This window comes from Neolamprologus multifasciatus, chromosome 12 (genome assembly GCF_963576455.1).
Source record: "Neolamprologus multifasciatus chromosome 12, fNeoMul1.2, whole genome shotgun sequence".
Lineage (NCBI taxonomy): Eukaryota > Metazoa > Chordata > Actinopteri > Cichliformes > Cichlidae > Neolamprologus > Neolamprologus multifasciatus.
Genome location: NC_140450.1, coordinates 20,044,831 through 20,071,334, shown reverse-complemented (window position 1 = coordinate 20,071,334; position 26,504 = coordinate 20,044,831). Strand labels below are relative to the sequence as shown.

General features: G+C 42.1%; 1 protein-coding gene across 2 annotated transcripts; it reads right to left on the bottom strand.

Annotated features, from left to right (window-relative positions):
* Window positions 1-9: 9 nt before the first annotated feature.
* homer1b (homer scaffold protein 1b) lies at window positions 10-25,846 on the bottom strand. Of its 2 annotated transcripts, XM_085179661.1 has the most exons (9): window positions 25,314-25,846; window positions 19,601-19,757; window positions 17,546-17,677; window positions 13,709-13,801; window positions 10,682-10,830; window positions 3,270-3,426; window positions 2,898-3,008; window positions 2,722-2,802; window positions 10-2,626 (listed from the first exon to the last, which is right to left on the bottom strand). In XM_085179661.1, the coding sequence occupies exons 1-9, from the start codon at window positions 25,331-25,333 to the stop codon at window positions 2,435-2,437; spliced, it is 1,092 nt and encodes a 363-aa protein (XP_085035787.1). In that variant the 5' UTR covers window positions 25,334-25,846; the 3' UTR covers window positions 10-2,434. The 2 variants fall into 2 exon arrangements, with proteins under 2 accessions (XP_085035787.1, XP_085035786.1); XM_085179660.1 differs by lacking the exon at window positions 25,314-25,846 and having other exon boundaries at window positions 19,601-25,307.
* Window positions 25,847-26,504: the final 658 nt, after the last annotated feature.

The following is a 26,504-nucleotide window of genomic DNA, read 5'->3' as shown; positions in this document are numbered from 1 at the left end:
TCTACTGAATATTTTCGATTAAAAAAAACAAAAAACAGAGCCCAAACACTTTGCACACACTGAATGCCGCAGTCACTGTATTTGAATAAAAAACATAGCATTTCTTAGTTCACAGAGGTGTGTTTCTTTGACTTTGAATTCAACAGGGGGTGTAGTTTGGCTGAAGCACCAACAAGTATGTCTCCTGATCGTTTGTCACCGGCATGTGATAAATCCCTTCAGCTGCGAACTCACAAGTCTCACCAGTCTATGAACATCGTTGGCCTGAGGTACCTCTTTAATATCATGAGTTCAAAATTACTTTAAATAGTCAAAAATATTGCCAGTCTTCTCATACCTCTAAATACAATAATAATACCTACATTTAAATACCATAAGTTACAAAACAGGAGAATGAAAAGCTTCTTATCCACTACTGTACAAAGGCATTCATTAACAATAGCATTAATATTAAGGTATTCCATCTCTGTCACTCAACCGTCAATGTTAAACCAGAAAAAAAAGTAACATTTCCCTTTACATGAGACTTATTCCAGTGTATTAACCTGCAGAAAGCTGCTGTGGTATTACTTAATACAAATCTACTACATAGAGGGAGTTATAACAGTGAAATAAAGCGCAAACAAGGTGCACTTTAGAAATGGAGTCAATTTTAAGGAAGCCAGTTTAAGGTACAGCTTTAGATTTTACCTGCATAAATGCTGCTGTATACAGTAAGTCTATATTTGGGTACAGAATGTGTAAAACTGTGTTTTTAACACATTTAAAATGCACAGAAGAGTTTTTGTTGTTGCTGTTTTCAACCTACAGGGTGAACACTCATAGGTTAATACACAACAATAAGCCACCCCAAGGTGTTACTGCATTTTGAGTCTTCCAGCCATTCATTTAAACGCAGTCATGAGTAGAAAGTTGTCTTGTACATTTCTATAATTATATCATCAGTGTTATATTCTGTGTAAAAAAAGAATAGAAACTGAGTGCAGTTCTGTATTCACCAGTGAGGAGTGAAAACCTGCGGCCAGTTTCACTGAGGGTGGAGATTTTACGAACACCAAGATGACACTCTAGAAGCCCTTCACGATGCACTACTTCGACCAGACAGGGCTGCCACACAGTTTTACGGTCAAAAGTAGTACACTTTCTGTTGGACAGGGGGAGACCAGCTTAGTTGCATTTGACCTATATCTGCATGAGTCCACTGAGTAAAGTACCTGATAGAGTCGGATAGAAGGTGTTGAAAAGAGCCTGTCTGGTATTGCTCAGTGTGAGAGTGTGTGTGTGTGTGTGTGTTAAGTGTCGGCGGCCTTATTGTCCACAATGTTTCGCTGCACACACGCACACACACACACACACACAAACACACACACATATTATATACAAACACTTCTCCACTCATGTGTGCTTGAAGGCACACATTATGTCAGGCCTTGTTCAGAAACACACACCACACTGAGTTTGGCAGGAAGACAGGTCTGTGATGGTGGAAGCAGTCCGGATGCAGCAATCCTTCATGTTGAATATAACGTGGGCACACACACCCGAAACTTTCTGTGTGGCATGAACAACGCCTCTGGAAGATTTAGTAGTTGTCTATCGTATAGGAATTTAAACTGGCTGTGGACACGGAAGTAAACCGAACTATATTTTTCCCAGGTTGGGATTTGGGGTGTGGGGAGGGGGCAGCTGTGATGTTACTCCAGACAAATAGGTAACACTGACTGATTTGTTGTATTGAGAGTTATCCTTTAATTCTCTTCTGGCAGCCCGACCTCAAACATGGGGCTTCTCCGTTCAGTTCTCGTCTGTACAGTAAGTCACTTTGGATCAAAGCATCTGCTAGTTAGAGGACAATATTTTCGGGGGGATTTGGCAGCTTTGGCGCAGTTCTCTGAGTCTTAACAGCAATTATTTCCACATGACTTTCAACGCTCCCCTCCGGGGGGGGGGGGGGGGGGGGTGCAGTTTAGAGTGGAAGCAGGGGGAGGGGGGTGACGGTGTGGTGTGATGCTGAAAGCTGTGGTGCAGCTCTCCCAGTCAAACAGTAGATGGCACTGAGGCACAGTTCTCAAGTTAACTCTTTGCGAAAGGGTGTGTGTGTGTGTGTGGGTGTGAGGGGGTAGGTTGGGGGGGTGGGGGGGGGCAGGAACTACCAGTTCAGCCGAGGTTATGCCTACACCAGCCCATCAGAAGGCAAGCTGAGGTAGACCCTGCATCGTCGCGAGCCACAGGAGCGCCTGCGGTTGGTAGGAACTGGATGCCTGCAAGGTAAAAAAAACAGGGGAACAGCTGCCCTTTTTGACTGAAATATGAATGTGGGCAGTGTCTCATTTTAATCTGTGTGGGTTGTAGAGGGGAAAAGGGAGCATAGTGGGTAGGTGTCAGAGTAAGTTGTCATATGGCTCTGTCTGTGAAGTTTAGGTAACTTTGTCTTCTAGCTGGCCTCCTCTATGAGCCGAGCCAAGGTGTCTCTGAGCTCCGTCAGCTCAAAGATCTTGCCGTCCAGCAGCTCCAGCAGCGTCCGCAGGCTCTTCCTAAAGTTCTCCTGCTCCTCCTGGTTCTCTTCCAGCCTCTGCTCGGCACCCGACAGCTGCTCCTCGAGCACACGGCCGCGCAGCTCCGTCTCCTGCACAGTGAGATGATGTTGGCATGTTAGTGCATTAAGGTGGGGCGATTTTTTGGAGGATAGAGGATAAAGACCGTCCCACTCTTTTGACTCACCTCGAGTTTCTGGGTGAGTGTGTCTTTCTGCTCCATCAGGTCATTCATGTTTTCCAGTTCTTCTTTCAACTTTTCCATTTCCTGGGGGGTGTAAGAAAAAAAGTAAAGTGCTGTGTAAATGAAATTTAACGTGCATGAGCCTTTTCATTTTAGGGAAAAATCACACAGACACACACCTCTTCTTTATCCCTTAGTGCAGTCTCTAGTTCTTCTATGGTTTGGTTGAGCTCAGTCTTCTGGGATTTAATCACTGGGGTTTGGTTGCTCTGGCATTCAAGTTCAGTCACCTGCAAGAATAAATTGTGGACATCATTATTCAGATCCAGAGAGGAACCGGTGTAACAGAAACAGGCTCTCTGTCTCATTCCCAGACGACCTCTTCCCTTTACTCTCCCGCATGCTTACACTCAACTCTCTTTTATTCTTTTTCCCTCTCATCCCAACTTCAAAGCACCCCCACCAAATGATCACCCCTTTTCAAATTGAAATGATTTAATCACACATGAAAACAAACAAGCATCCCTGTGGCCTCCCCATTCCTCACTCACCCGTTTGTGTAGTCTCTCTGCCTCTTCCTGGTAGGCGGCCAGTTGCTGTTTCCACTGTTTGACGTTGGCAGTGGACTCCAGCAGAGCTGCCGTTAGCTTGGCATTGTTCCCCTTTAGTGCCTCCAGCTCAGCTTCCCAGTGTTTTGTCATGGCGGGGCTGCAGAACACAGGGAAACGCATGCTGTCAGTTCACCAACAGTGACATTAGATGATGAGTGCTCGTGTTTCCATGAAAATGCATGGTGAAAATCCATCAATCCATCGAACAATAATGCAAATTATTATTAAAAAATACTTCATAGTTATCATTTTCTATTGTGTTAAATCATTTCATTGTACATCTAATAAGGTTTGCATCTCTCATTGTAATCCGTACTTTTATTGGGCCTCACTGAGCTGAGCACGATTACTTCAGTTTACCAAGAAGGTTACGTTTTTTTATTTGTCTGTTTGTGTGTAAACAAGATTACACAAAATCTTCCAGGCCAATTTTCCTGAAAGTTGGAGGAGAGCGACAAATGTTCACATTTTAAGGACCCTTTCGGGGCAAAGAGCAGGCCCACAGATTTTAGCCTGAAGATTTGGTTTAAAGTCCGACTAAGGGTTAAGATTAAGATTAGGATTAGGAATGTAGTAGCTCTGGTTAGGGTTAGAAATGTAACTCAGTGCTCTGAATTGATAGAAACACGATTGGGGGTAAAGGAATGCATGTGCATGGTAATTTTCCCAAATAATTTGAGTTATTCTATAAAATCTGCTATTAACTGTAATCTTACCAGCTAATCTGGTAAATTTGTTACTGTTAACACAACAGAGGGATATAATTTAACTAATGAAAATGGTCAGTAGGATTTGTTTTGTGTTCACGTGACCATGAAACTGTATGTCACAGTATAAAATATAAATAATACCTTTTAGAAAGAATATTCCTAAATACACGAACATGAGATAACAGGGAACAACGACTGCAGTGGGCACTCAGGCTGGAGGTCAGCACTTCACGGGCCGTAGTTGTGAAAGCAGCTGTCTGACAGATGAGCTATAATCTGAGATTATATCCTTTAGACTGGCTGGAGCCTAATCTGGTCCAGCTACTCACAGAGTAGATGACGAAGTGATTAAATGTGACTGATTTTCATGCGCCTACAAAAAAAAAATTATTTTTGTCCTTTTCATTTATAGGTTCAGAGTTGTATAGTATATATCTTAATATATATTATATATATATAATAAATGATGAACAATATACTGTTTAAATATGTACCAACAATAATTATACAAGCAAACAAAATAGAAAATAGGTGCAGAGTTTGCACAATTCTAAAAAGCCTGAAAGTCAATATTTGTTATGAAACACATTAATTCTTTAACATAGCCTGAACTCTCTCAGGCAAACTGTCGGGACATTTCATTAAGTAGTCTTCAGGAATATTTCTTCAGATTTCGGGAAAGATATTCAAAGCTCTTCTTTGCATGCTGGCTGTCTTATGTTTAATTCTCTGTTCTCAGATGATCCCACACTGCTTCAGTAATGTTGAGGTCTGGGCACTGGGGAGGCCAATCTGATAGTGTTCCACTGTTTGTTTGGGTTTTTTGCTGTCAGCTAAGTTTTTAATGCATTAAAAAGGGTATCGTATTATGTAAAAGATTCAAATCCTTTGTCATTCCAATGAATTTCATCAAGTTCTCCACCATGTTTTACAGATGATTGTAGACACTCACTGTTGTACGTCTCCTGACTTCCTCCGTGCATACTGAAGATAATTTGAATCAAAATTTTAAAATTTAGATTCATCACTGCACAAGATCTGCTGCCACTGATTTTCAGTCCAGTTCTTGTGTAACTTGTCATACACTCAAAAAAAGGAAATTGGGCGGTTACATTTACAAGTTCACATGTCATTTGAACAAAATATTGTCAAGTTTCTATGGTGAACGCAATCAAATCATGTTGGATCTGCAACTTAATTTGTTCTTGTTCAGATGACATGATACAATCTAGGAAGTGTGGTTAGTTGCCTGCACTCACAAAATTCACAAGATCACATGAGATTTCAAACCACAGGAAAATCACTGGGGTTATAAGAGGCAGACAACCATGGCAACATAAATGCTGTTGCTATTTATTGTGGTTTAACCTGTCAGGGACAAAAACATAAAGAAAATTCTGCATCAAGCATAACTTTCATACTTTTGTTATGTCTGGATTGACAGCTCAAGGGCATGGTGTTAGCGCTGTTGCTTCAGAGCACGAAGGTCCTGCGTTCAAATCCACAATCTGGTCAAGTTTGCAATGGGTTCTCTGGTACTCTGGTTTCTTCTACAGTTAAAAGTCATGCAGTTATTAGGGTTAGGGTAACTGATGATACTAAATTACCCAAAGGTGTTAATGTGACTGCAAATGGTTGTTTGTCTCTATGTGATAGACTGGTGACCTGTCCAGGATGTACCCTATCACTTCAGGGTTATGCCCTCTGCAGCCCAGATAAAGATACGAGGATGGATAGATTGGAAGTTGTTGTAAATCCGGTGAATTTTTTGTTGAACATTATCTAATATGAACACAACATGTGCTATAGACATAAGTTACATTTGCTCATTGAACAAGATTAACAGAAGTGTAACAAATATTTTACTAGTTCATGTAACAAGACTGACTTTTGATGTGCTGAAGTGTTTAAACAATATAACGTGAATTTAAATTCATTTAATTAGACTAACTTGGCACAAACATGTTGATTGAATAAAATTCAAATTAATTGAATGTTAATGTTAATATTATGTTACACTTACAAACATATATCGTGTTGAAACAACACAATCAAGATGGATTTAATATAAAACGATTTCCATTTGTTTAGATGGAATATAAGGGGCGAGATAAAATTCTGTTCATCCAATGAATTATTTTTTTGAGTGTACCTCAGTCTTTCCTGATCTTCCACTGAGACCATTTCTGATGAGGCTTCAGTAAACAGTCAGGCCTGTGTCAGATTTCTTCTGGACTTTTTTTTCTTTTCATATTACTTTCGAACATGACTTTCAGACACAGATCATGTTCTGTAGATACTTTTTGTTTAGGCCTGTTACTTCTTTTGTTCTCCATTTGTCCTGGTTTCCCAAAGGTGCTTCTCAACATCCCAAGTTATTCTAAGGTTTTGGTTAAACAGCTCTGCGTTTAATCAACCTGAGTGATTTTTGGCATCTGTCATAGATTTTGCTACATATATGGAAACATATTATGTGTTTTTTTTGACTGGGTGCTAGTAACAAAGTGCCTAAAGATACAATTTGAAATTGCTTCTGTTATGCATTGACACAACAATTCATTCTTTGGATAAGGTGGCTTTCTTTGCTCAAAAACCCTCAGGTATAAGAACTGGACTGGAAATGTCCAAAGAAAAAACTTTGAAACACCTTCAGAAAGCCTGGTGAGCAAACTGCTCAGGACCGCTTAAAAAACACACACACAAGAAAATCTGGCTCCTAGTGTATTAGTAAGTACAACTTTAGGGAGGGAAATGTTTCTTATGTGCTCTCCTGTTAGATCTGTACACTGCATACCGTATCTCTAGATTTATGTAACATCTATTCCCTGTCTCTCACATAATGTCTGACTTTGGCGCCATTAGATCTAAACTCTGTTGAGCACCTGCATCAAGTCAAGTATCCCTGAAAAAGGAACTCCTACTCCCACACATACTTCACTGTAATTTTTCACACTGGTGCAAACACAAAAGGAAGCTTAGCTCGCTCAAGGGGTGATGAGGGTCTGTATGATCCATAACAATGTTTTCAGTTCTGTTTTGTTCCACCCTCTCATTGACACACACACACACACACACACACACACACACACACACACACACTGTATAGCCCACCGTATATGCTCACACACTGCAGCAGCACTCCACTTTTCCGTAACACCCACTCTGCGAAGAGTAAAAGTGAGAAAGCCCAGAAAGAATTCACTCAGGACTCCCACGGCGCCTTCACTTCTTACACAACAGCCACCCCCTCCGTGAGCGCAAGTGTGTCTGCATGTGTGACGCATAGGAGGGAGACGACACCTCATCCTACACATGCACATATTACCAGACACACAACCCCAACCCCCCAACTACACACACACACACATGCTCATACACAGATGGAGCAGAGCTGTCACCAAGGCATGCCTCCCTGCCAATGTATAAACCCCACGCTGCACCAGCTCGGAGAGCCAGAGTGCAGGCAAGACGTCAAGATGTGAAGACGGAGACAGACGGAGACAGCGAGGGAGAGCGACAAAGGGAGAACTGGAGAGTGCAAGATGTTTTGACACTGGTGTTCGTCTTCATTAAACGAGTCTGGCTCAGAGGTTTCAGGGGGGCACCTGAGCACTGTTCTGGCTGAGGATGGCAGGGCAGAGAGGAAAGTGTGTGTGAGACACAATGAGGGTAAGTTTAATACTGCTGTGCCACTGAACTACTATCATTTACATGTCAGAAATGTTAATAGAAATAGATGTTTTTCAGTTGGTGTCTCTTGATTTTTGGTGCTTTTAAAATGTAAAAATGAATGTGATGTTAAAAAAAAATTCCTGTTTGTATCAGTTTGAAATTGTAAATACGATGGAATTAACTCTTTTTTTCTTTGTAATAATATGTATCATTAAGGCAGCCATTAAAGGAGCAGATTTAATCCAGTCTCAGATTCACATTTTTATTTTACCAATTAAATGTTTTTATTAAATGTTATTTTTCAAGCAAAATTCTGAATGTTTTTTGTGTTTTGAAGATAATCTGTATACACTGCCAATACATCATGAGCCTCAACACTCTGTTTTTTGCTTTGCTGCTTCACAATGTCGAGCATCATCTCAATAAAGATACCGAACACAAAGCGTAAACTTATTTCTGCAGCTCTCTGGCGCGTCCTGACCGCTGCTGGTTGCCAGGTAGGTTCTTTCTCCTCGCACAGCCCTTCAAGAAGCGGGGAGGCTGAGCAGTTGCCATGGCAGCACAAGTGGAATGGAGACACTGGCACGGTCTCCTTTCATGCAAGCCTACCGCAAACCCACTGACAAACGCCTACATCCTCCGACATTAGAGCACCATTCACACACAGCCCCAGCAGTCCAACGAAAAAGGTCTTACAATATTCAGAAAACCATTCAAAGCGAGTCCGGTGCAGACCTGCCAAGCCACGCTCACGTCCAGATATAAAAACTCTCTCGTGGACCTGCTTTCTTTCATCCCTCCTCCCTCTGCCCTCTGCTCCCACACATGCCTGCCTACACAGCCCCGCTAAGCAACAGTGCGGTACTTACACATATACACTATGATCATCAACATCGTCATCAACAGATATACAGCCAAGAGTCAAGCCATCACAGAGGTCTCCACTCCTTTTGTACACTGACACCTGAGTCTCCACAAATAGCATAGAAGTAAGCACATAAAATACACTAAAAAACACTGTATTCCTTTTTTGTCCCTTCTCCTTTTTGCTATCAACCAGCTGTCAAAAAACACATTTTCACATCGGTTCGCGGAACAGTCCGATGATATAAGACTGGCAAAGTGTGAATCATCGAGAGACAGAAAAATGAAGGGTTACGTGGTAAAATATTTGGATGGCTCTTGCTTCTACCCTCACTGCATATGCCTCTGAGAACACGTGAGACAGAGGTTCGCTTGTTACGTCCACAACTTGCCATCGCGAATGCAGAGAGTCGACCCCATCTCCCACGCATGCAGCATTAATAGACACATGAGCAGCAAGGCTGCAGCAGGCAGTGGGTGTCCTCTCTACATCCCGCTCTCACTTCACAGATCCGTGAAGCTTCACAGACATCATCGTGCGGTGGCAGGATTTTGTGAGCATACACTTCACAGACTTTCCCTCATTAATAAGTTCTTAATAAGTATTCTAAGTCTATTCAAGATCTCAAAATGTATGTTTAAAATATTAAAAAAGCTTCTCCAGTCATACGCCAGTATTTAAACAAATGAAAAAAACAAAAGAATGATAATACATTAAGCGATTGATATTGATTGATATCTTTAATTAATAAGAATCGCAGCCAGAGAAATAACCAAAGTGGCACAAGTTACAGAGGTTTTACAAATAAAAAGACCCGTGTGTACAGTGGACTACAAGTGACATTGGATAACATTTCCTCTCCTCAGAAAAAAAGAAAAACACTCAGTTGAACAACTCAAACTGATTGCCCATTCCCGTCTGTTCAGTTTATTTATTGTGCTGAGAGTGTGTGTGCAGTTGGTGCTGTGCTGTTTAGGTATGAGTGACTCATGTACAGACTTTATACAAGCACCTCTCCCTCTCTGTCGTTCTCGCTATTCCCAGTTTCTGACACATACTCTCTGTCTCTGTCTGTCTGTCTTGCACTCTCTCTGCCTCCCACTACCCACAGTGTGTTATATAAGTCTTACATAAATGCTTCATCGACAACTTTTTGGCGATGAGCCTCACACAACCGCACCTTTTCAGAAAGCCATTGTACACAACAAAAATATTTACACAACTCTTTAACCTCTGAATCTTACACAGTCTGGTGCATATGAACCAGGATTAACAATCACAAGCAACATGAGTTATCCATTTCAGAGGAATGTACACAACAGTACTGGTGCATGCATAGAGGTGACACCAACACCTACTCAGTCAAGAGATTTGAATTTGACATGATGTTATTGCATCGCAGTAGCATACACAAAATTAGAAATGTGCTTTTCTCACCGAGCATGCTCAGACTGAACAAAAATGAATAAGTGAAATTATTTCTCAGACCTGAGAAACACTCAAAGTTACATCGTTTGCTGGTCCAGTGTGTAAATATCACTGATCATAATTCAAGAAGAACTCTTGCGCCCATATCACCACATTCGTTCTTACTGGAGTTTTGGCGTGCTGGTTTAACCTTACTTTTTAAAAGTTCCTAAACAGGCAGTGCATCAGGTTTTTGGAAAGAGCACCCTCCCTGTTGCTGATCTGCAATCGGGCTCTTAATTTTTGAAAGCTTTGATCCTGAACATTTTTTTTCCTGTTCGTTTGTTTGTTTTGCGTAGTTATGGTGTCGCAGTAGTCAGGACTTGAACTGACATCCCTATCAGAAAGAGCAGACCCGACAAGTCTTAAACTGCTCCCTAGAGAGGAAAAACATGAGAGAGTAGCTGTGAATAGAAGGCGTTCACGACCATGCTGACATGCAACATATAAAGGTGAACACGCATAAAGAAAGGAGGTGCAGGCTACACGTCTGTGCCTCAGACAAACAGCAGACAAACCACCAATCATATTAATTTTGTTGGTTTAGCATTGTTTGTGTTAGATATGACTGTGACAGCAGTTGCATGCTCACGTGGTTACGGCTGCGTTAATGTCACACATCATAATGTGGGCTGTACCTGTGTGCAAAGGCCAGAGCGTTCTGCGCCGGCTCGGGACGGGCGTCTGAGTTGGGAGTCGTGTCACAGATTTCATCTGTGCCGTTGATGTTTTCCATGGGCGGAGTCACCGGGGTCAAAGGTGATGAGAGCTCACCTGCCGGAGACTCCTGCATGTGGACACGGTGATTCAGCTTTTACTGTCAGTTAAACATAATAATCAAGCAGAACATGCAAACAGTGGTTGAATTTTCAAGACAAATAGCATTAGGTGTTTAAGAAAACTGGGTAATAGATAGTTATCATGAGCTTGTAACCCATCCAGTATTTTTCCCAATAAAACAACTCATTTATTCCTCTAATATTAAGCATAATATTAAGATAAGACGTCTTGTTTTTTTTCATACTAACAAGCTATAACCGAAAAAATTTTATGTTAATAAATTTAAAAAACTTGATTACATTTCTTTCTATAATTATTTAAACAGTTAATTGTTTCAGCTCCTTTCCACACATTCAAATAAACTATAGCTAATGCACAGTACTGTGCAAAGGTCTTAAGCCACTCCTCATTCATTTATGAGTTTGTAAAATTCTAACAAGCTTGAAAGCCAAAGTTAAAAGAAAATTTAAAGCGATCCCACACTGCTTCAGTAATTTTGATGTCTGCGGGCTGGGGAGACTCATAGTTTTATATTCTCATGCTGAAAAATGAAGCTGTTAACAATCAGATGCTTTCCAGATGGTACTGCATGGTGGATCGGTACCTGCTGTGTTCAAAGTGCCATAATTTTTAACAAAATCTCCAACTCAATTGGATGGAATGCAGTTCCAAGACATGACAGAGCCTCCTCCATGTTTTATAGATGGCTGCAGACGCTCACTGCTGTACATCAGTGTAAAGTGGTTTAGCAATCAAAAAAGCATTCCTCTGTAATTGGTCAGTGAAAAAGCAGCCAATGTCCAAAGAAAGACTGAATTTCAAAGAAATCAGACTTTAGCACAGTACCCGATATAAAGCTTATATTACTAAAATCATATAAAAAGATAATAATGTCTGTGATATTATAAAATGACGACAAGATTTAAAAACAAAGCAATGAAATTTTGAAAACAGGAGGTGCTCTCTCACTGTCAAAGCTCTCACTACTGTGTCGCAAACATTTTTGACATTCCTACAGGACATTAAATTAGCAGTCTATAGCACTGGGAAATTAGAGAATTACAGATTAATTCTTATCTTTATATCCCATACAACCCCAGGATTATACAAGAGACAAACGATTTGGCTGCTGCACTTACATAAAACAAAGCTATTAAGACTCAGGGCTTGGGCACAATACAGTAACACAATGACGCTGCCTGTACGCCTCTAATGGGCAAGAAGGAAGTGAGAGATAAGAGCAAGATTACGCCTGGTTTTACATTTTGTGCTCCGCATTCATTAGTATATGATTTAATATCTGTTCAGGATGCATTTCCACTGAGATTCGGCCTATTGGGACCAGCATATAGCAGTTAGCTCTATTCTCGGCTTGTTTCAGTAGAATAATTTGTGTCTCATGATTCATTTTTATTTTACCTCATTTAGACGAGGTAAAGGAGAGGATCTAGAGGTCAGAATAAAAAGCCAGCAGGCATGTGGCTAAAACACCACCTTTCAGCAGGGACCCTGGTGTAGAGCTTTGCAGCCTCTAGCTGCAAGTGGTGCTGAGAGCTGCAAGTGCAGCCTTCAACCCCAGGTGAGGGAGCAGCTATTCTCCTGGCTTCATTAAAAGACTTCCTCGCACATATAGTAGGCTGCAGTACAGCAGAAGGCTGCTCCCCTAGCCTCCAAAAGGAAAAAACATGAAGCTAAGTTAACAGATTTAGGCACAGTTACAAATACTCTAAAACACTCTATTATTACTATTATTATTATCATTTCCTCCACAAACTAAAGGCTAGCATACAGGCTAATTTTTCGCCACAATGAGCACCGTTTTTTTGTAATCTATGGCACGGATACATGTAGAAAAAATATGTACCACACTGGTAGCTTATGCCCACACACTATATATAAAATATGGATGTTACTGGTGGGTCAGAAAAGTGAAGCCAATACATTGACCTGCGACCATTCTAATGGCCAGCAGAGGGCGACTCTTTTGGCTGCAAAATTAATTCTACTTTGGCGGAAATAAACCTGCTTCTATATCCAGGTAAATATTTTTCTGATGAGTTCGGTTGCTGGTATAATGACTTTTTAAATATAGCATTAGCTTAATTTTCTAATTAAGATAGCATTTAGAGAAAAAATAGACAATAAGAGTCTTCTTATTCCCACAGTGAGTGGTTTGTCCTGTCTCCATATGCCTTCCTTTGTCTCTTCTTTTTCCTCCATCTAGTCATGGTAGATGGATACCCCTCCATGAGTCTGGTTCCACTCGAGGTTTCTTCCTGTTAAAGGTGATTTTTTTCCTTCCCACTGTTGCCTAGCACTTTCTCACAGAGAATCGTCTGATTGTTAGTGTTTTCTCCATAATACTGTAGGGTCTTTACCCTGCGGTATAAAGAGCCTTGAAGCAATTGTTGTTGTGACTTGTTGCTATATAAATAAACTTCAACTTAAAGTTCATCGGGGGCATGGATACTTTAGCTGTGAAGTGCCCTTTTGTTTCTCCTTCAAATCCACCCTCACCCGTGACATGTGGTGACAACAAATTAAAATGGCCAGAACCATAATGCTTCAAAACTGGAGTCCATAAACCAATAGGAAATGTAATTTTAGCTACATCTGTCTAGGAACCGACAACAGACTACCATGGGCATTTATATGTAAGTTTTGGGGGAGAGGTGTTGCTTGTTTGTTTTTATTTATTTTTAGTTTTTTTTTAGTTTTTTTGCAGATAAAAATTGGTAAAATAAAATATAATTTAAGGTAAAATTATTGTTTTTCCTGCTTATAACTGTTTATTACTCAACATGACTGTGACAGTAGTCATGAGTAGTCGTGTAAGAGTACTGTGGTGGTGGTGTTGTGATTAAGTTAGGGCATACTGAACATACCTGAGAAGGAGATGTGGCCATGTCCATCTTTTCTTGACTCTTCTCCTTAGCGAGTCTTGCTGCTTCTTTATATTCTGCAAACTTCTCTGCAAACTGGACACAGGACAAGTGTGTGAGTGATTGTGTGCTGTACTTCCTACAACAATGTGGCTTAATCTGTGCAGTATGTATGCATCTGTATGTGCAGAATATATGGACTTACAGTGGGGCAAAAAAGTATTTAGTCAGCCACCGATTGTGCAAGTTCCCCCACTTAAAATGATGACAGAGGTCAGTAATTTGCACCAGAGGTACACTTCAACTGTGAGAGACAGAATGTGAAAAAAAAATCCATGAATTCACATGGTAGGATTTGTAAAGAATTTATTCGTAAATCAGGGTGGAAAATAAGTATTTGGTCACCTCAAACAAGGAAAATCCCTGGCTCTCACAGACCTGTAACGTCTTCTGTAAGAAGCTTTTCTGTCCCCCACTCGTTACCTGTATGAATGGCACCTGTTTGACCTCATCATCTGTATAAAAGACACCTGTCCACAGCCTCAACCAGTCAGACTCCAAACTCCGCCATGGCCAAGACCAAAGAGCTTTTGAAGGACACCAGGAAAAGAATTGTAGACCTGCACCAGACTGGGAAGAGTGAATCTACAATAGGCAAGCAGCTTGGTGTGAAAAAATTAACTGTGGGAGCAATCATCAGAAAATGGAAGACATACAAGACCACTGATAATCTCCCTCGATCTGGGGCTCCACGCAAGATCTCATCCCGTGGGGTCAAAATGATCATGAGAACGGTGAGCAAAGATCCCAGAACCACACGGGGGGACCTGGTGAATGACCTGCAGAGAGCTGGGACCAAAGTAACAAAGGTCACCATCAGTAACACACTACAACGGCAGGGAATCAAATCCCGCAGTGCCAGACGTGTTCCGCTGCTGAAGCCAGTGCATGTCCAGGCCCGTCTGAAGTTTGCCAGAGAGCACATGGATGATACAGCAGAGGATTGGGAGAATGTCATGTGGTCAGATGAAACCAAAGTAGAACTTTTTGGTATAAACTCAACTCGTCGTGTTTGGAGGAAGAAGAATACTGAGTTGCATCCCAAGAACACCATACCTACTGTGAAGCATGGGGGTGGAAACATCATGCTATGGGGCTGTTTTTCTGCCAAGGGGACAGGACGACTGATCCGTGTTAAGGACAGAATGAATGGGGCCAAGTATCGTGAGATTTTGAGCCAAAACCTCCTTCCATCAGTGAGAACTTTGAAGATGAAACGAGGCTGGGTCTTCCAACATGACAATGATCCAAAACACACCGCCCGGGCAACAAAGGAGTGGCTCCGTAAGAAGCATTTGAAAGTCCTGGAGTGGCCTAGCCAGTCTCCAGACCTCAACCCCATAGAAAATCTGTGGCGGGAGTTGAAAGTCCGTGTTGCTCGGCGACAGCCCCAAAACATCACTGCTCTTGAGAAGATCTGCATGGAGGAATGGGCCAAAATACCAGCTACTGTGTGTGCAAACCTGGTAAAGACCTATAGTAAACGTTTGACCTCTGTTATTGCCAACAAAGGTTATGTTACAAAGTATTGAGTTGTATTTTTGTTATTGACCAAATACTTATTTTCCACCCTGATTTACGAATAAATTCTTTACAAATCCTACCATGTGAATTCATGGATTTTTTTTTCACATTCTGTCTCTCACAGTTGAAGTGTACCTCTGGTGCAAATTACTGACCTCTGTCATCATTTTAAGTGGGGGAACTTGCACAATCGGTGGCTGACTAAATACTTTTTTGCCCCACTGTAAATGGACTGTGAGAGAAAGAAAGAGCTCAGTATGTATTAGGTCAGCTGTGACGTATAGAGAGAAGCTGTTTCCATTAAAAAACTGCAGTTGAATTTGGAGAAGAATTACCCATGATTCCTCTGCAGAAATATGACCCAGCGGGGTCTCCAATGACAACCTTTCCATTGGACATGCACGCGCATACTTAGAGCTAACCAAACTGTGCCATTTTCCTCTTAGACTTTTCCTGTAATGAGAAGTTGTCAGCGGCTGAAGTTGATCTCTTGGGTTATTTTGGTCAAGAGCAAAGATACATTCAGCCAGGCTGAAGCGGTAAGGCGAGCTCAGCTGAGGGGCTTTGAGCAAATATAAACACTCTGGCACATACACACTAGCCCACCTCCCCAATGTCCCTTTAGGGTGTGGTTCATCACTGATGCGACTCCCACACTAATTTAGTATATACAGTACTGCAGAGGGCTGAGTGGTGAGGAAATCAAATTGACTCAGCTGAAGTCGGTCTTGTGTCCGCCATTAGTGGAGTTGCAATAAGTAACTCAATATCATTTTACTTCAGTGCAATATAATAGTCCTGGTTCTGTGCTTTAAATGCATAAGTTTAGTTTAAGTGCTTCAGGAGTTTTGGCACTGTGGTCATCTGAGAAGTGAATTAGATTATTTCTAATTTAAAACAAAGAAAATACTTCCACTTGGCTGGCAGGTATTTCTCAGAGAGTTCCTGTTCACAGTCTAACTGCCTGCAAGTCGGTTAAAGCACTGATGTTGAGCATTTGCAAGTAACTTGAGAAAAGTATTTTGTTGATCATCATCATTATTATTATTGTTACTTTTTCATACTCTGTATTGAGGTTAGGTGTACCCTTCCTCTTGCCCTATAACAGACTGGACAGGGTCCAGTCACCCTGCAGCCCAGAATAGGTAAGTGGAAACAAATGGCTGGATGGATAAACTGAACTGACTGTGCAGGTTATTGTAAGCTTTATTTATGTACAATGTCTTATTAAGATTATAAATTATACTTGCATAAACTCACAATAAGATTCAGTGGTACCAAGCAGTTGTCTTACTGTAATACAGCAACCGGCTACCTTACAGACACATAATTGGATAATTTGGTACCTGGCCACTGAGCAGTCCAGTTAGTGACAAACTGCTGTGCACAGCACCTTTAGTTCTTGCCAAAGTGCTTCATTTCCAAAGTAATCGTCAAATTAAGAACATACGAGGCTGAGAAATCTAGAGTTTTGGCCCCTTTCTTAAGCCATGAGCCAAAAAAAGAGCCTAAAAGAGGACAGGTTATGTAGTTCTTCTCATGATAAATACACTGAAGCCAGTCGGTGTAAACCAGCATGTGAAATGCAAAGTGCACAACCACTGGATCCTATCTTTTCTGCTAACGGGAGTTTTATACTGACAAAGCATGAGCGAGAAACTTGTTTGAGGGATTTCGAGATGGAGAAAAAGAACACTTGACCTTCAGCAACCTTCAGGTCACATGACCACACCGCGTTATTGTGCGGTATAAAACAAGGAATGCTTATAAGTATTGTTAACAGCCTCGTTATCCTCGCCTTCCTGGCACAGACGACGTGTCTGTACTGCTGAGTTTGGTAGTAACGTGTGTGTGTGTGTGTGTGTATGTGTGTATGAGGTGTCCTAACAGTCGGGATGCTGTGAGTGTGCCTGGTTCATGACAGAGCTTAATCACACTGCAGAGGAGAGAAATCACCAGCTCAAAAGTGAAAACACTCGTATACTGTACACACAGAACGCCCAGTCAGGACTAACTGCCCGACGAAGGAGCTATGCTTTGAGAGAAACTGTAGCAAGCAGAGGAAAGAAAGCTGAAAGAAGAAGAAGAAGAAACAGCAAGAAGCTCTGTGATTGATGCTGAAAGATTTATAGTAGAGGTGGTTTGAGTGTGTGTGCGTGCATCCCTCTGTGTGTGTGTGTGTGTGTGTGTGTGTGTGTGTGTGTGTGTGTGTGTGTGTGTGTGTGTGTGTAGTGTTTGGGTGGATAGGGGTGGTACCTTGGATAGATGATGCTCAGTGGAGAATCCCAGTCCATAGACAGTGTTAGCTCGGCTGTCCGCCCACTGCCCAAATTTCTGTGAGGTCTTTGTGAACGTCATGTTGGGGCTGATGGTGCTGTTGATTATTGCCTGAAAATAAAAAGAGCAGACCCACTTAATATGCATCAAATTAACTGTGTGTATCACGACAGGAGGTGTCAAACAGAGCGCTAGTTCACGTTGGTGAAACTCTCCATTGTATGTATGTGGAACACACATTAGCTAAAAACCTAGTTTCTTTATTTTTCTTATTTACATCTTGATCCAGAGTGTCTCTGTTCGATTATATCCTGATACATGCTCAGATGAACAGAATCAACTTTTTGGATCTTTGATTGTAAGTAACTAACTATTTCAGGTCTTTGTGAAGGTATCTTTGCTTTTCAAAATAAAATATCAAAGTGTTTCTTCAACTAATTCGATTTTTGACTATTTCACTTCTCAGTTTCTCTCATTTTATAGAACAAATAACTATTTGATTCTAAAAATACAACCTTTCACCTAATCTAAAGAAATACTGTGGTACTGTGTGCCTTAGAAATCCCCTCTAGACCTAAATCTTTTTTTTAAAACAATAAAAAATATGAGTGTGCAGTTCAGAACATGATGGTGACATGTCTTTGTTGTTGTTTTTTTATTACTAGTACAGATAGCAGTTTCCATTTACAGACAATCCCACAAACACTGAACGTGGCTTTTAACAAATACACGGATATTAATAAGACACTACAGTATCCAGGCATTTTAAATAGATTATTAAGATTCTTTAAGCGTTACTGTTTTCATCAGGAGTGACCATTATTAGAAATGAGAAGATCAGATTGAAAAGTTTGGAGACAAAGTTAGAGAGGCAAAGTTGAGATGGTTTTTAACATGTGCATGAGGGATAGTGGATATATTGGTTAAAGGGAGGACATTTAATGGATATAGTGAAAAAGGACACGCAGAGGGATGTGGAACAGAGGAGGATGCTAAGGATGGGGTGAAATGGAGGTAGATGATCTGCTGCGGCGACCTTTAAAGGATCCAGCCGAATGAAGACGATTGAGAAAATTTTTTTAAATGATTGGTTTATAGAGATTCACATCTTCAATGGGAAACAAAGAGACTCAATGCAACAGAGGGATTGTCAAAGTCAGAAAATACTGAGAGACGGACTAGAGAAAAGAAAAAAACCCACCAGAAATCTTCAGCCTTTTCCTCCATTTTCCATGAACCAGAATTGAAGTGTATCTCTTTTACATAATTCAGCTGGCTTTGTTAAAAAACACTAATGTAGGACAAATTAATGGCTGATCAATTAGCAGTGTTGTGTAATGCTTGGCATTCTAGTTGGCATCAATGCACGATGCTTTATTAGTGAAGGGGAGAAGTCACTGAGTGTGTGTTACATAACAGTTGAACTTAGCTATCTATTTTGTGCTGGATGATATGAGACGATTGTTAAATTGACCGTGTTGAAGACCTGGCTTCTTTTCTGTATGTGTCTCCTTGTTTCTATTTCTTTTTCTCCTCACACTGTCATCTGTTTTTCTAATTTAGCTTCACCCCTCCTTTCTCCGTAACAGGCAGAGGGGCGTGCATGTGTGCAGTGCCTATAAAGAGCTCCAATCTGCCTTTAGTCATGCAAAGCTAGGGCCAATCACACCAAGTACCCCTCCTGGATATCTAACAAAAAGAACATCCTAAGATATAAGTATAGAAGTGCAGATAGACACTAAAGAGCACTTGCATGAGTGAAACATGAGCTGCCGGTCTCGGGACGTCCTACAAACCCTGAGCTCTCTTAAGAGGTGTTTGCACATTAGTTTCCAAATATAATAAATTATAAACACCATTAAAACTCAGTGAATTGCAGTGAAGCCTGTTTGATGAGTGATGAGGTAATTACACTGAAACATCTGGAACATCATAATAAAACCACACCAGTTGGCAAAAATGAAAAGCAGCCGGTGTTTCATATGCAACATTTGGAGTAAGACGTGAATCAGCAACCCCGGATGAGCCGCTCACCTTGGTGCCGTCCAGGCTGATGATGCGGTAGACGTTGCGTGTGCTGTCATAGAAGTAGGAAACCGTGACAGCATGCTTGCTGGTGGGCAGCCAGTTCTTCTTGGTGTTGGGATCGATCTGGAAGACGTGAGCCCGCGTGCTGTAGATGGGCTGCTCCCTGAAGGGAACGAAGAAGAAGTGGTGAACCTCTTTGTGCCGCAACACCAACGTCTCGCCAAACCCGCCGCCGGCAACGAAACCCCTGTTGCCCACAGGGGAGTCAGATCGCCTGGGTAAATGAACAACCAGCTCGCCATCCTCCATAGTTACACCACAGACACAGAGGCTGTCACCGAGTTACTACATACTCAGTGACTTGTATACGAATGAGAAGCTGGCTCAACTGAGTTCAGTCATACATGTTAAACCTAAACTTCCTCTCATATTGGATGTCTACCCAGAACAAACTCTGTCCTTCTTTCTTTGCAAGGCAGCACCCCGTCTCTCTGCTCTGATATGGGAATGCCTGCAGCACCAAGCGAGGGTCACACAGGAGGGTAGGAGAGGGTTTCAGGCTAAATATAGACAGTAGGCCACAGTTAACTAGCATAGACACACCCCACTGAGCTGCAGTAACCACACACACAAACATACAAAAACAACGACACAAACATGATGGGATTTTAAATCTGCATCCTTGTGTGTGTGCGTGGAAGGGGTCTGCGTTTGTGTTGATCATCTGCACATGTCCAGCCCCCTATTACGGGTTTATCTGAGATGTCTTAATTCCTATTTGACCTCTGTGTGACGTTCAAGCCAGGGCTTAGATTAGCCCCTATTAGGGCTGAAAATTATATAACAGTCATTTAAAAAAAATTTTTTTAGACAACCCATCACCCCTGTGCAACCTTCACCCTTCATTCACTTACCCCCTCCTCTCCCCGTTTGCTCCTACAGTGCCCTCATATATTGCACCATTGTTGGGGCTTCTTGGGTAATATCTACAGTCAGTACACACACAAACTCAAAGCGCAGGGTGCTGAGGGAGATATTCTGGGCTGGCAGTGCTGGCAGAGAACGAGATAGAGAAGTGCTTACACTGCACTGTGGGGGTGATGGGGGACATCAAAGGCTTGCTGTATAAATGAATATTAAAATTCAACAGCAGCACCCCTCCTGTGTGTGATTAGCCAAGACTGGGAAAGACAGAAAAACACGAAGACAGGGGAAAGGAAGAGAAAAGGCAGAAAGGAGAATGATTGGGGGGGGGGGGCGTGGAGTATAGGAAGTCAGGGAGTGAATCTGGGATGATTAATACCGCTCCACAAAGCTGCTTGTGGAGTGCTGTGCGCGAATTATCATAATCATCGACAGCAGTGTAAGTGGCGGTACTGTGAGTCATTTCAACTCTCTCCCAGCACACATCACACAACCACGGCCTGTCGGTATGATCTGTGCAATAGCCGCTTTGGCAACTCGCGTCGTTTTTCATTGCATAATTTGATGAAGCTGTGGCAAATTTTCCTCTCCTTGTCGTTTGATTGTGTGCGTGTGCGTGCCGAACACAGACTCGTTCTCGGGCTTTCATTTTTACATAAATGCCTTTGCCAAAGAGTTTTGTTCCAAAATGACACCCACTAGTTGTCAAGAAAGAAAAAAAAAGCAGAACTCACTCCTACAATTGAACTTTTAAAAGAAAGCAAAATAAATGAGGGAATTTGATTGCAAAATGTGCATAAGAATCATTTCTCGAGTCTTCTGCCTTCTTTTAAAAGATGGCCCAGTCCATAATGGCTTCAGATTCATCATGCATTCCCCCATTGCAGTCCTTTTTGTTGTCTACAGTGATCTGCCCTGAGCCAATAGCCTGGTATAGTTAGCAGTTATGGGATGGCATGAAGGTCAGTTCAGTACGTGCTGATCCTCTTGCACTCCAGCAATGAACTCTGTTTTATCAACAGGGGACCCGCACTGAAAGTGCCTACAAAAGCTGCAAGGAAAGGTATGAGACCCTACCTGCTTCCCATCACCGATGAACTAAGTAAATATATGCTATAGGGGTGGGGGTGGGGTGGGGTGGGGGGCACTTCAGTGGGATGTGAGTGAGTGGGAAGGAAGAAAGTGTGGAGGAGGAAGAAAAACACAGAGGAGGAAGAAGAAGAAGAGGAGGAGGAGAAGGAGGGGGCGTTTAGCATGCAGAGTACACTGCGTGACACAAGGGCAGGTGATGGAACATGAATGTTAAGACAGAGAGAAAGACGGGGCCGGCAGAATGACTGAGGGAGGAAGAGTGATAAAGTGAGAGAAGAAGGGAGGGATGAGGAAAATGTGGAGGAGGTGATAAATGTAGGAGAAGCTCGAGAACTGATAAATCCACTCATCTTCCAGTAGGAGAAGACAAGAAGAGTGGGAAGCTTTAACTGCAACACAGTGTGGCAGAAACAAGCATGCGAACCGACTGCGAGCTGCTCAAATCTGAGGAGCTCGGGAACACAACACAAGCACGCCAAAGTGTCAAGCGGCTTCACGAGTAGGTTGTGTGCCCGAGACACTCTGCTGACTTCATTGTATGTATTATCTCTCCATAACGATGGAGATAATACTTGTTCGGTTTTTAATACAGTATGAAATGAGACTTTAAAAGGGAGCTGGTGTAGTCATTCCCAGCTCCATAATCATCATAATCTTCTGCTAGAGGAGCTTTGCATGAGTCACAGCTCAAAATAATGCTTATTTATCTTGTGCAGGGCCTTCGGGTTACTCTCTATCTGAAACATGAAATGATCATATTGTGGCTGCCCCTTCTCATTAACAGAGGGAGCCGAAAGCATCAAAAAAACTTCTGAATCTGCATTTTGAGCAGACTAAAGTCTGACGTCTTATTTCACATGGATTACTTGCACATGTGCTGACTTTATTATTTGAGATTTTGGCCATATTTAATATGACCATCCATTATAACAATAAAGAAGAAAAACCACAGTAAATCCCTTTAAATTACTGCCTCTCACATTTGACACATGAGTTTTTGAGACCTCTACATTATGAGTGTGATTTTTTTTTCTATAGAAAATGTAGCTGAAATTATAGAAAACAAAAATAAAATATGCAAATTGATATTTCTTTTTTTGTTTGTTTGTTTGAATTTGTCAGAAGGTTCAAAAATTAGAATTTTCTGGCAATAATTTCATGGTTCAGGCTTTACGGGGTTAACGCTGAGCAGTTTTCTAAGCGTTTGATAAGGAACACATTTCAGATTTGGCATTTATAGAAGTCCTATCTACAAATTAACTGACGGGGGCAGGTCACCTACCCCAAGGGTGTTGTGAATTAAAGGGTGAATACTATTCATACTACTATTTTGATAGTTCTGATTTTATTTTCACAAGTTTTGAGCTGTGTCTGCCTTCACTCCAGCACAATAGGAGTGAATAAAAATAGATCTGAAAAACATCTAACAGAAGAAGCGTCTTCGTGAGGCTCAGTAATGCTTGTGTGCAGATTTCACTGTAACTACTTCTAAATAGTAGAAAAATCTTTTCATGGCAATGAGCGCTATATTTGTGGATCGGGAATTTAAACACCGAATTGTACAAAATGTGACAAACTGGGGGGAAAAATAGGGGGTGAACCACTGCACCCTTTAAGATATGCCAAGCTATGGTGCACACCATGCGTATGAATGTACCAAATGTTCTGTGGTACATACACACATCTGGATTTCCGGGAGTGGAAAAAGGTGTTGCCTACACCGCCTCTTGTACTTCAGGGGGTTGATGCACAGATGTGGGCACGGTTTCCAGTCTCAGCTCACACATTTTATAGCACAAAAGGCTGTGCTTTAGTTTCTACTCCAGTGTGTCCCCTTCAACTGTGCAGCTGCCCCTAGCTAGGCAAAAAGCTGAAACAGAAGCATAATAATGAAACAACCCCATCTCAAGAGATCTCACTTTCCCTTGCCACCTACACCCCATAGAAGATGTCCTCATTTCCAGAGTTTTTCATTATTTGAACAGAAAAGAGCTTGAGATGGAGTAGATCTTACTTAAGGTGGAGAGAGGTTAATAATGGGACAAGTCACTGTTGCGCCGTCTACTGGGAATAGTTGGGTTACCTAAAGTGTGTGTGTGTGTGTTTGCGCTTGTAAACACACACATACTCTCTCTCTGTTTCTCTCACATACACAAACATGTGCAAATGAGCAAAGGCAAAGACAGAGAGAGAAACAAGTCTGTCTGTGCATCGATTGTATTTGCAAAAGGAAGTGAGTGGATACCAGAGAGGGTGTTGATAGACATCTCTAATGTTATCCTCTGTGCCATCACCATCGGCACTGGGGGAAAGCTTGGAATAAAACCACTCGAGGCCGAAGTTAAATGTAACTTTATCTGTCTGTGTACTACACCCTATCTGAACCTATTCAGACACTGCAAGCGGCGCGGTGCTTTTAATCCGGGTTTACAATTAGTCCAACTGCAGATCAATTGAGTCATTGAGTCAGTTGCATAACAGTAACTTAGTCACCAGTATGGCAGAGCCCGGTGGAGAGCTGAAGCTGAGTGGGACATGGCTGAATGATGTGCAGCCCACACTGTGGGAGGGCAGAGTGGGCGACTGTGAGGCCTCCAGAGTATTGTAAATAGTTAATGCAGGAGTTTTGGCTGATGCCTTAGAATCGCACTGTGCCCTGTGCCACATTGTTTACCCCCTGCTGTGCAATTAATCACAATGAACTGCGGGAGACAGCCGTTAATGAACGGCAGGCTTGGTGGGGGAAATGGACCGCTGAGCTCGGGGTTAGGGGACATGCAAATGAGCGGCGCTGTGTGCACACCAGGCGGCTGTTTCACTGATGGAAGCCTGTTGTTGAGGATGTGCATGGCAGCGGTCACTGTGTTGCCATATAGAGACAGAAAGCCACCTTTTGTCATTACAGAGCCCAGTGCAGCATAGCTATATATGACACCCCCCTGCCTCTGACTGTTCAAACCCTTCTCTGGAGCAGGAACAGCATGTACAATTCATCACACACTGTCTGTGACTGGGAGTATACAAGAACAAATGCTGCCCTTTAACATCATTTCTTTGAGAATTTCATAACTACCTATAATGAAGTAGGAGGGTAAACATAGGGACCTGGATAAAGCAGCTCATTTTCATACTGCGGTGTGTCAGATTTAAAGAATTAAAGAATAACAAAGAACTTAAACTTTGCTTTATTTTGGTAAACACAGCCAAAGCCCCTATAAGACCCACCGGTATAATCCCACTTTGGGAATGTCTGCAGATTAACAGAGTATTTTGATCCTAAAAGTTTGAAGCTAGACTTAACTTCTGAATGAGGTTTATGTTTAAGCATTATGTTTGTGTTTATTCTTCCTTTTTAAACATAGAAAACGGCAGGCCTGCTTCATGGAGGAAATGAATAAGTTGTCTCGTTACATGAATGCCTTGTTTAGTGTGCAGCACATCAAGGCCGTGAACAGAGCACCTCGTAATCACACGTCATACAGCCTTTTGAACATGCATCCACCACACGCTCTATTAAACGCCACGCAAGGCGTGTGATATAGAATTTGGGTACATTTTTACGCATAGTCTCCGGTCGTTATTTTTTGCCTGCTGTGTTTTCACGGCAGCCAAGTTCATACCCCGAGAGGCAGCTGCAGCTGATGTAAAAACAGAAAACAAGGGAAGAAAACTACTCAGTCTGTGGGATAATAACCACACTTACCCCATTGTTGTGGCTGACATGAAGCCTGACCGCTGAGCCTCTTTTCCCCCCTTTTATTTGGCTGTCAAAACCTCCCGAAATCTCTAGGATTGGCCGCTGCGTATGAAGGTCTTTTCACTACACGACAGCCTCCACAGTATCACCGTCGGTGCGTCTGCAGGAATTTGATGACAACTGCTCCATTCCCCCCTCCGCTGTCACCGCGTGAATTCACACATACATGTTGTTCTGCACATGGCACAGAAACCAGACCTTGTCCTCCTTCGGCGTTAAGCGCTTGGTGATGAAGCAGCAGTAGCAGCAGAAGCTCTGTGGGAGATCCAGCAGCGCAGGGTCCAGTGGAGATCCGACAGGCGCCCTGCTGTTGTCGTGTAAATTACTGATCCTTACTGGAAAGGGTGGAGAAGCCCTGCTGCCTAAACTGGGAAAGACAACCCTCATTTAGCCAGTAGATAACGCGCAGCATCACACTGTCCACCCGCGTCTCTCTCCCCCCACCTCTCTCTCTCTGATATTACCACAGCCTCACGGGCTACACCCCCACTCTCCCGCCCAGACTATTCCACAGCATTTCCACTGACTCTTTATTAGTTGTGTATGTCCTAATCAAATCAAACCACGCGCTTCTTCAACACAAAATCAAAATCATGTCTCTCTCTCTGATTCACCAAACTGACAAATTATCAGTCCTTATCAATATTTGTAATATTGGTTCCCATGAATTAAAACGTGCTGCTGTAGCTTTATTTGAGCTTTACTATTGATCCAAGCCCCCCACCCCTCCCTCTCTGCCATAACCGCTCCACATCTGGCTGATGCTGATGCATCCGCTTCCCTCCTACTCAGTTCATGTCAGTATTGAACTGCCGACGTCACGACACCATCCTCCGCAGTGACGTCACTCGGAGCTCTAGAGACCGATGCCGTTTGATGCTTTATGAGAAGTTTACTGGGAAGTAACCTCCTCACTAGGGCTGTAAAGGAAACATTATTCCGCTAGTGTAATAGGTAATTTCCTACTTTAATATTCTGTTTGTTTTTCTCTCTCGCTGTGAATACCAGCAGCCTGAGGTGATGCAGAGAACAGGTCATTTATTTCTGAAAATAGGGAAAAATAAAAATAACCCATTATTTAGTTTGTTGGCCCTGCTCTCTGGCAGCTCAAAATATGATATGATATGATATGATATG

Bases quoted from the DNA above. Each gene is read 5' to 3' on its own strand.
- homer1b (XM_085179660.1), bottom strand. From the start codon at position 19,903: ATGGAGGATGGCGAGCTGGTTGTTCATTTACCCAGGCGATCTGACTCC. The intron at 13,802-17,545 runs GTACCACCCCTA...TCCTGTGTCCAG, and splicing joins CTGAGCATCATCTATCCAAG to TTTGCAGAGAAGTTTGCAGA. The intron at 10,831-13,708 runs GTATGTTCAGTA...GTCCACATGCAG, and splicing joins TGGCCACATCTCCTTCTCAG to GAGTCTCCGGCAGGTGAGCT.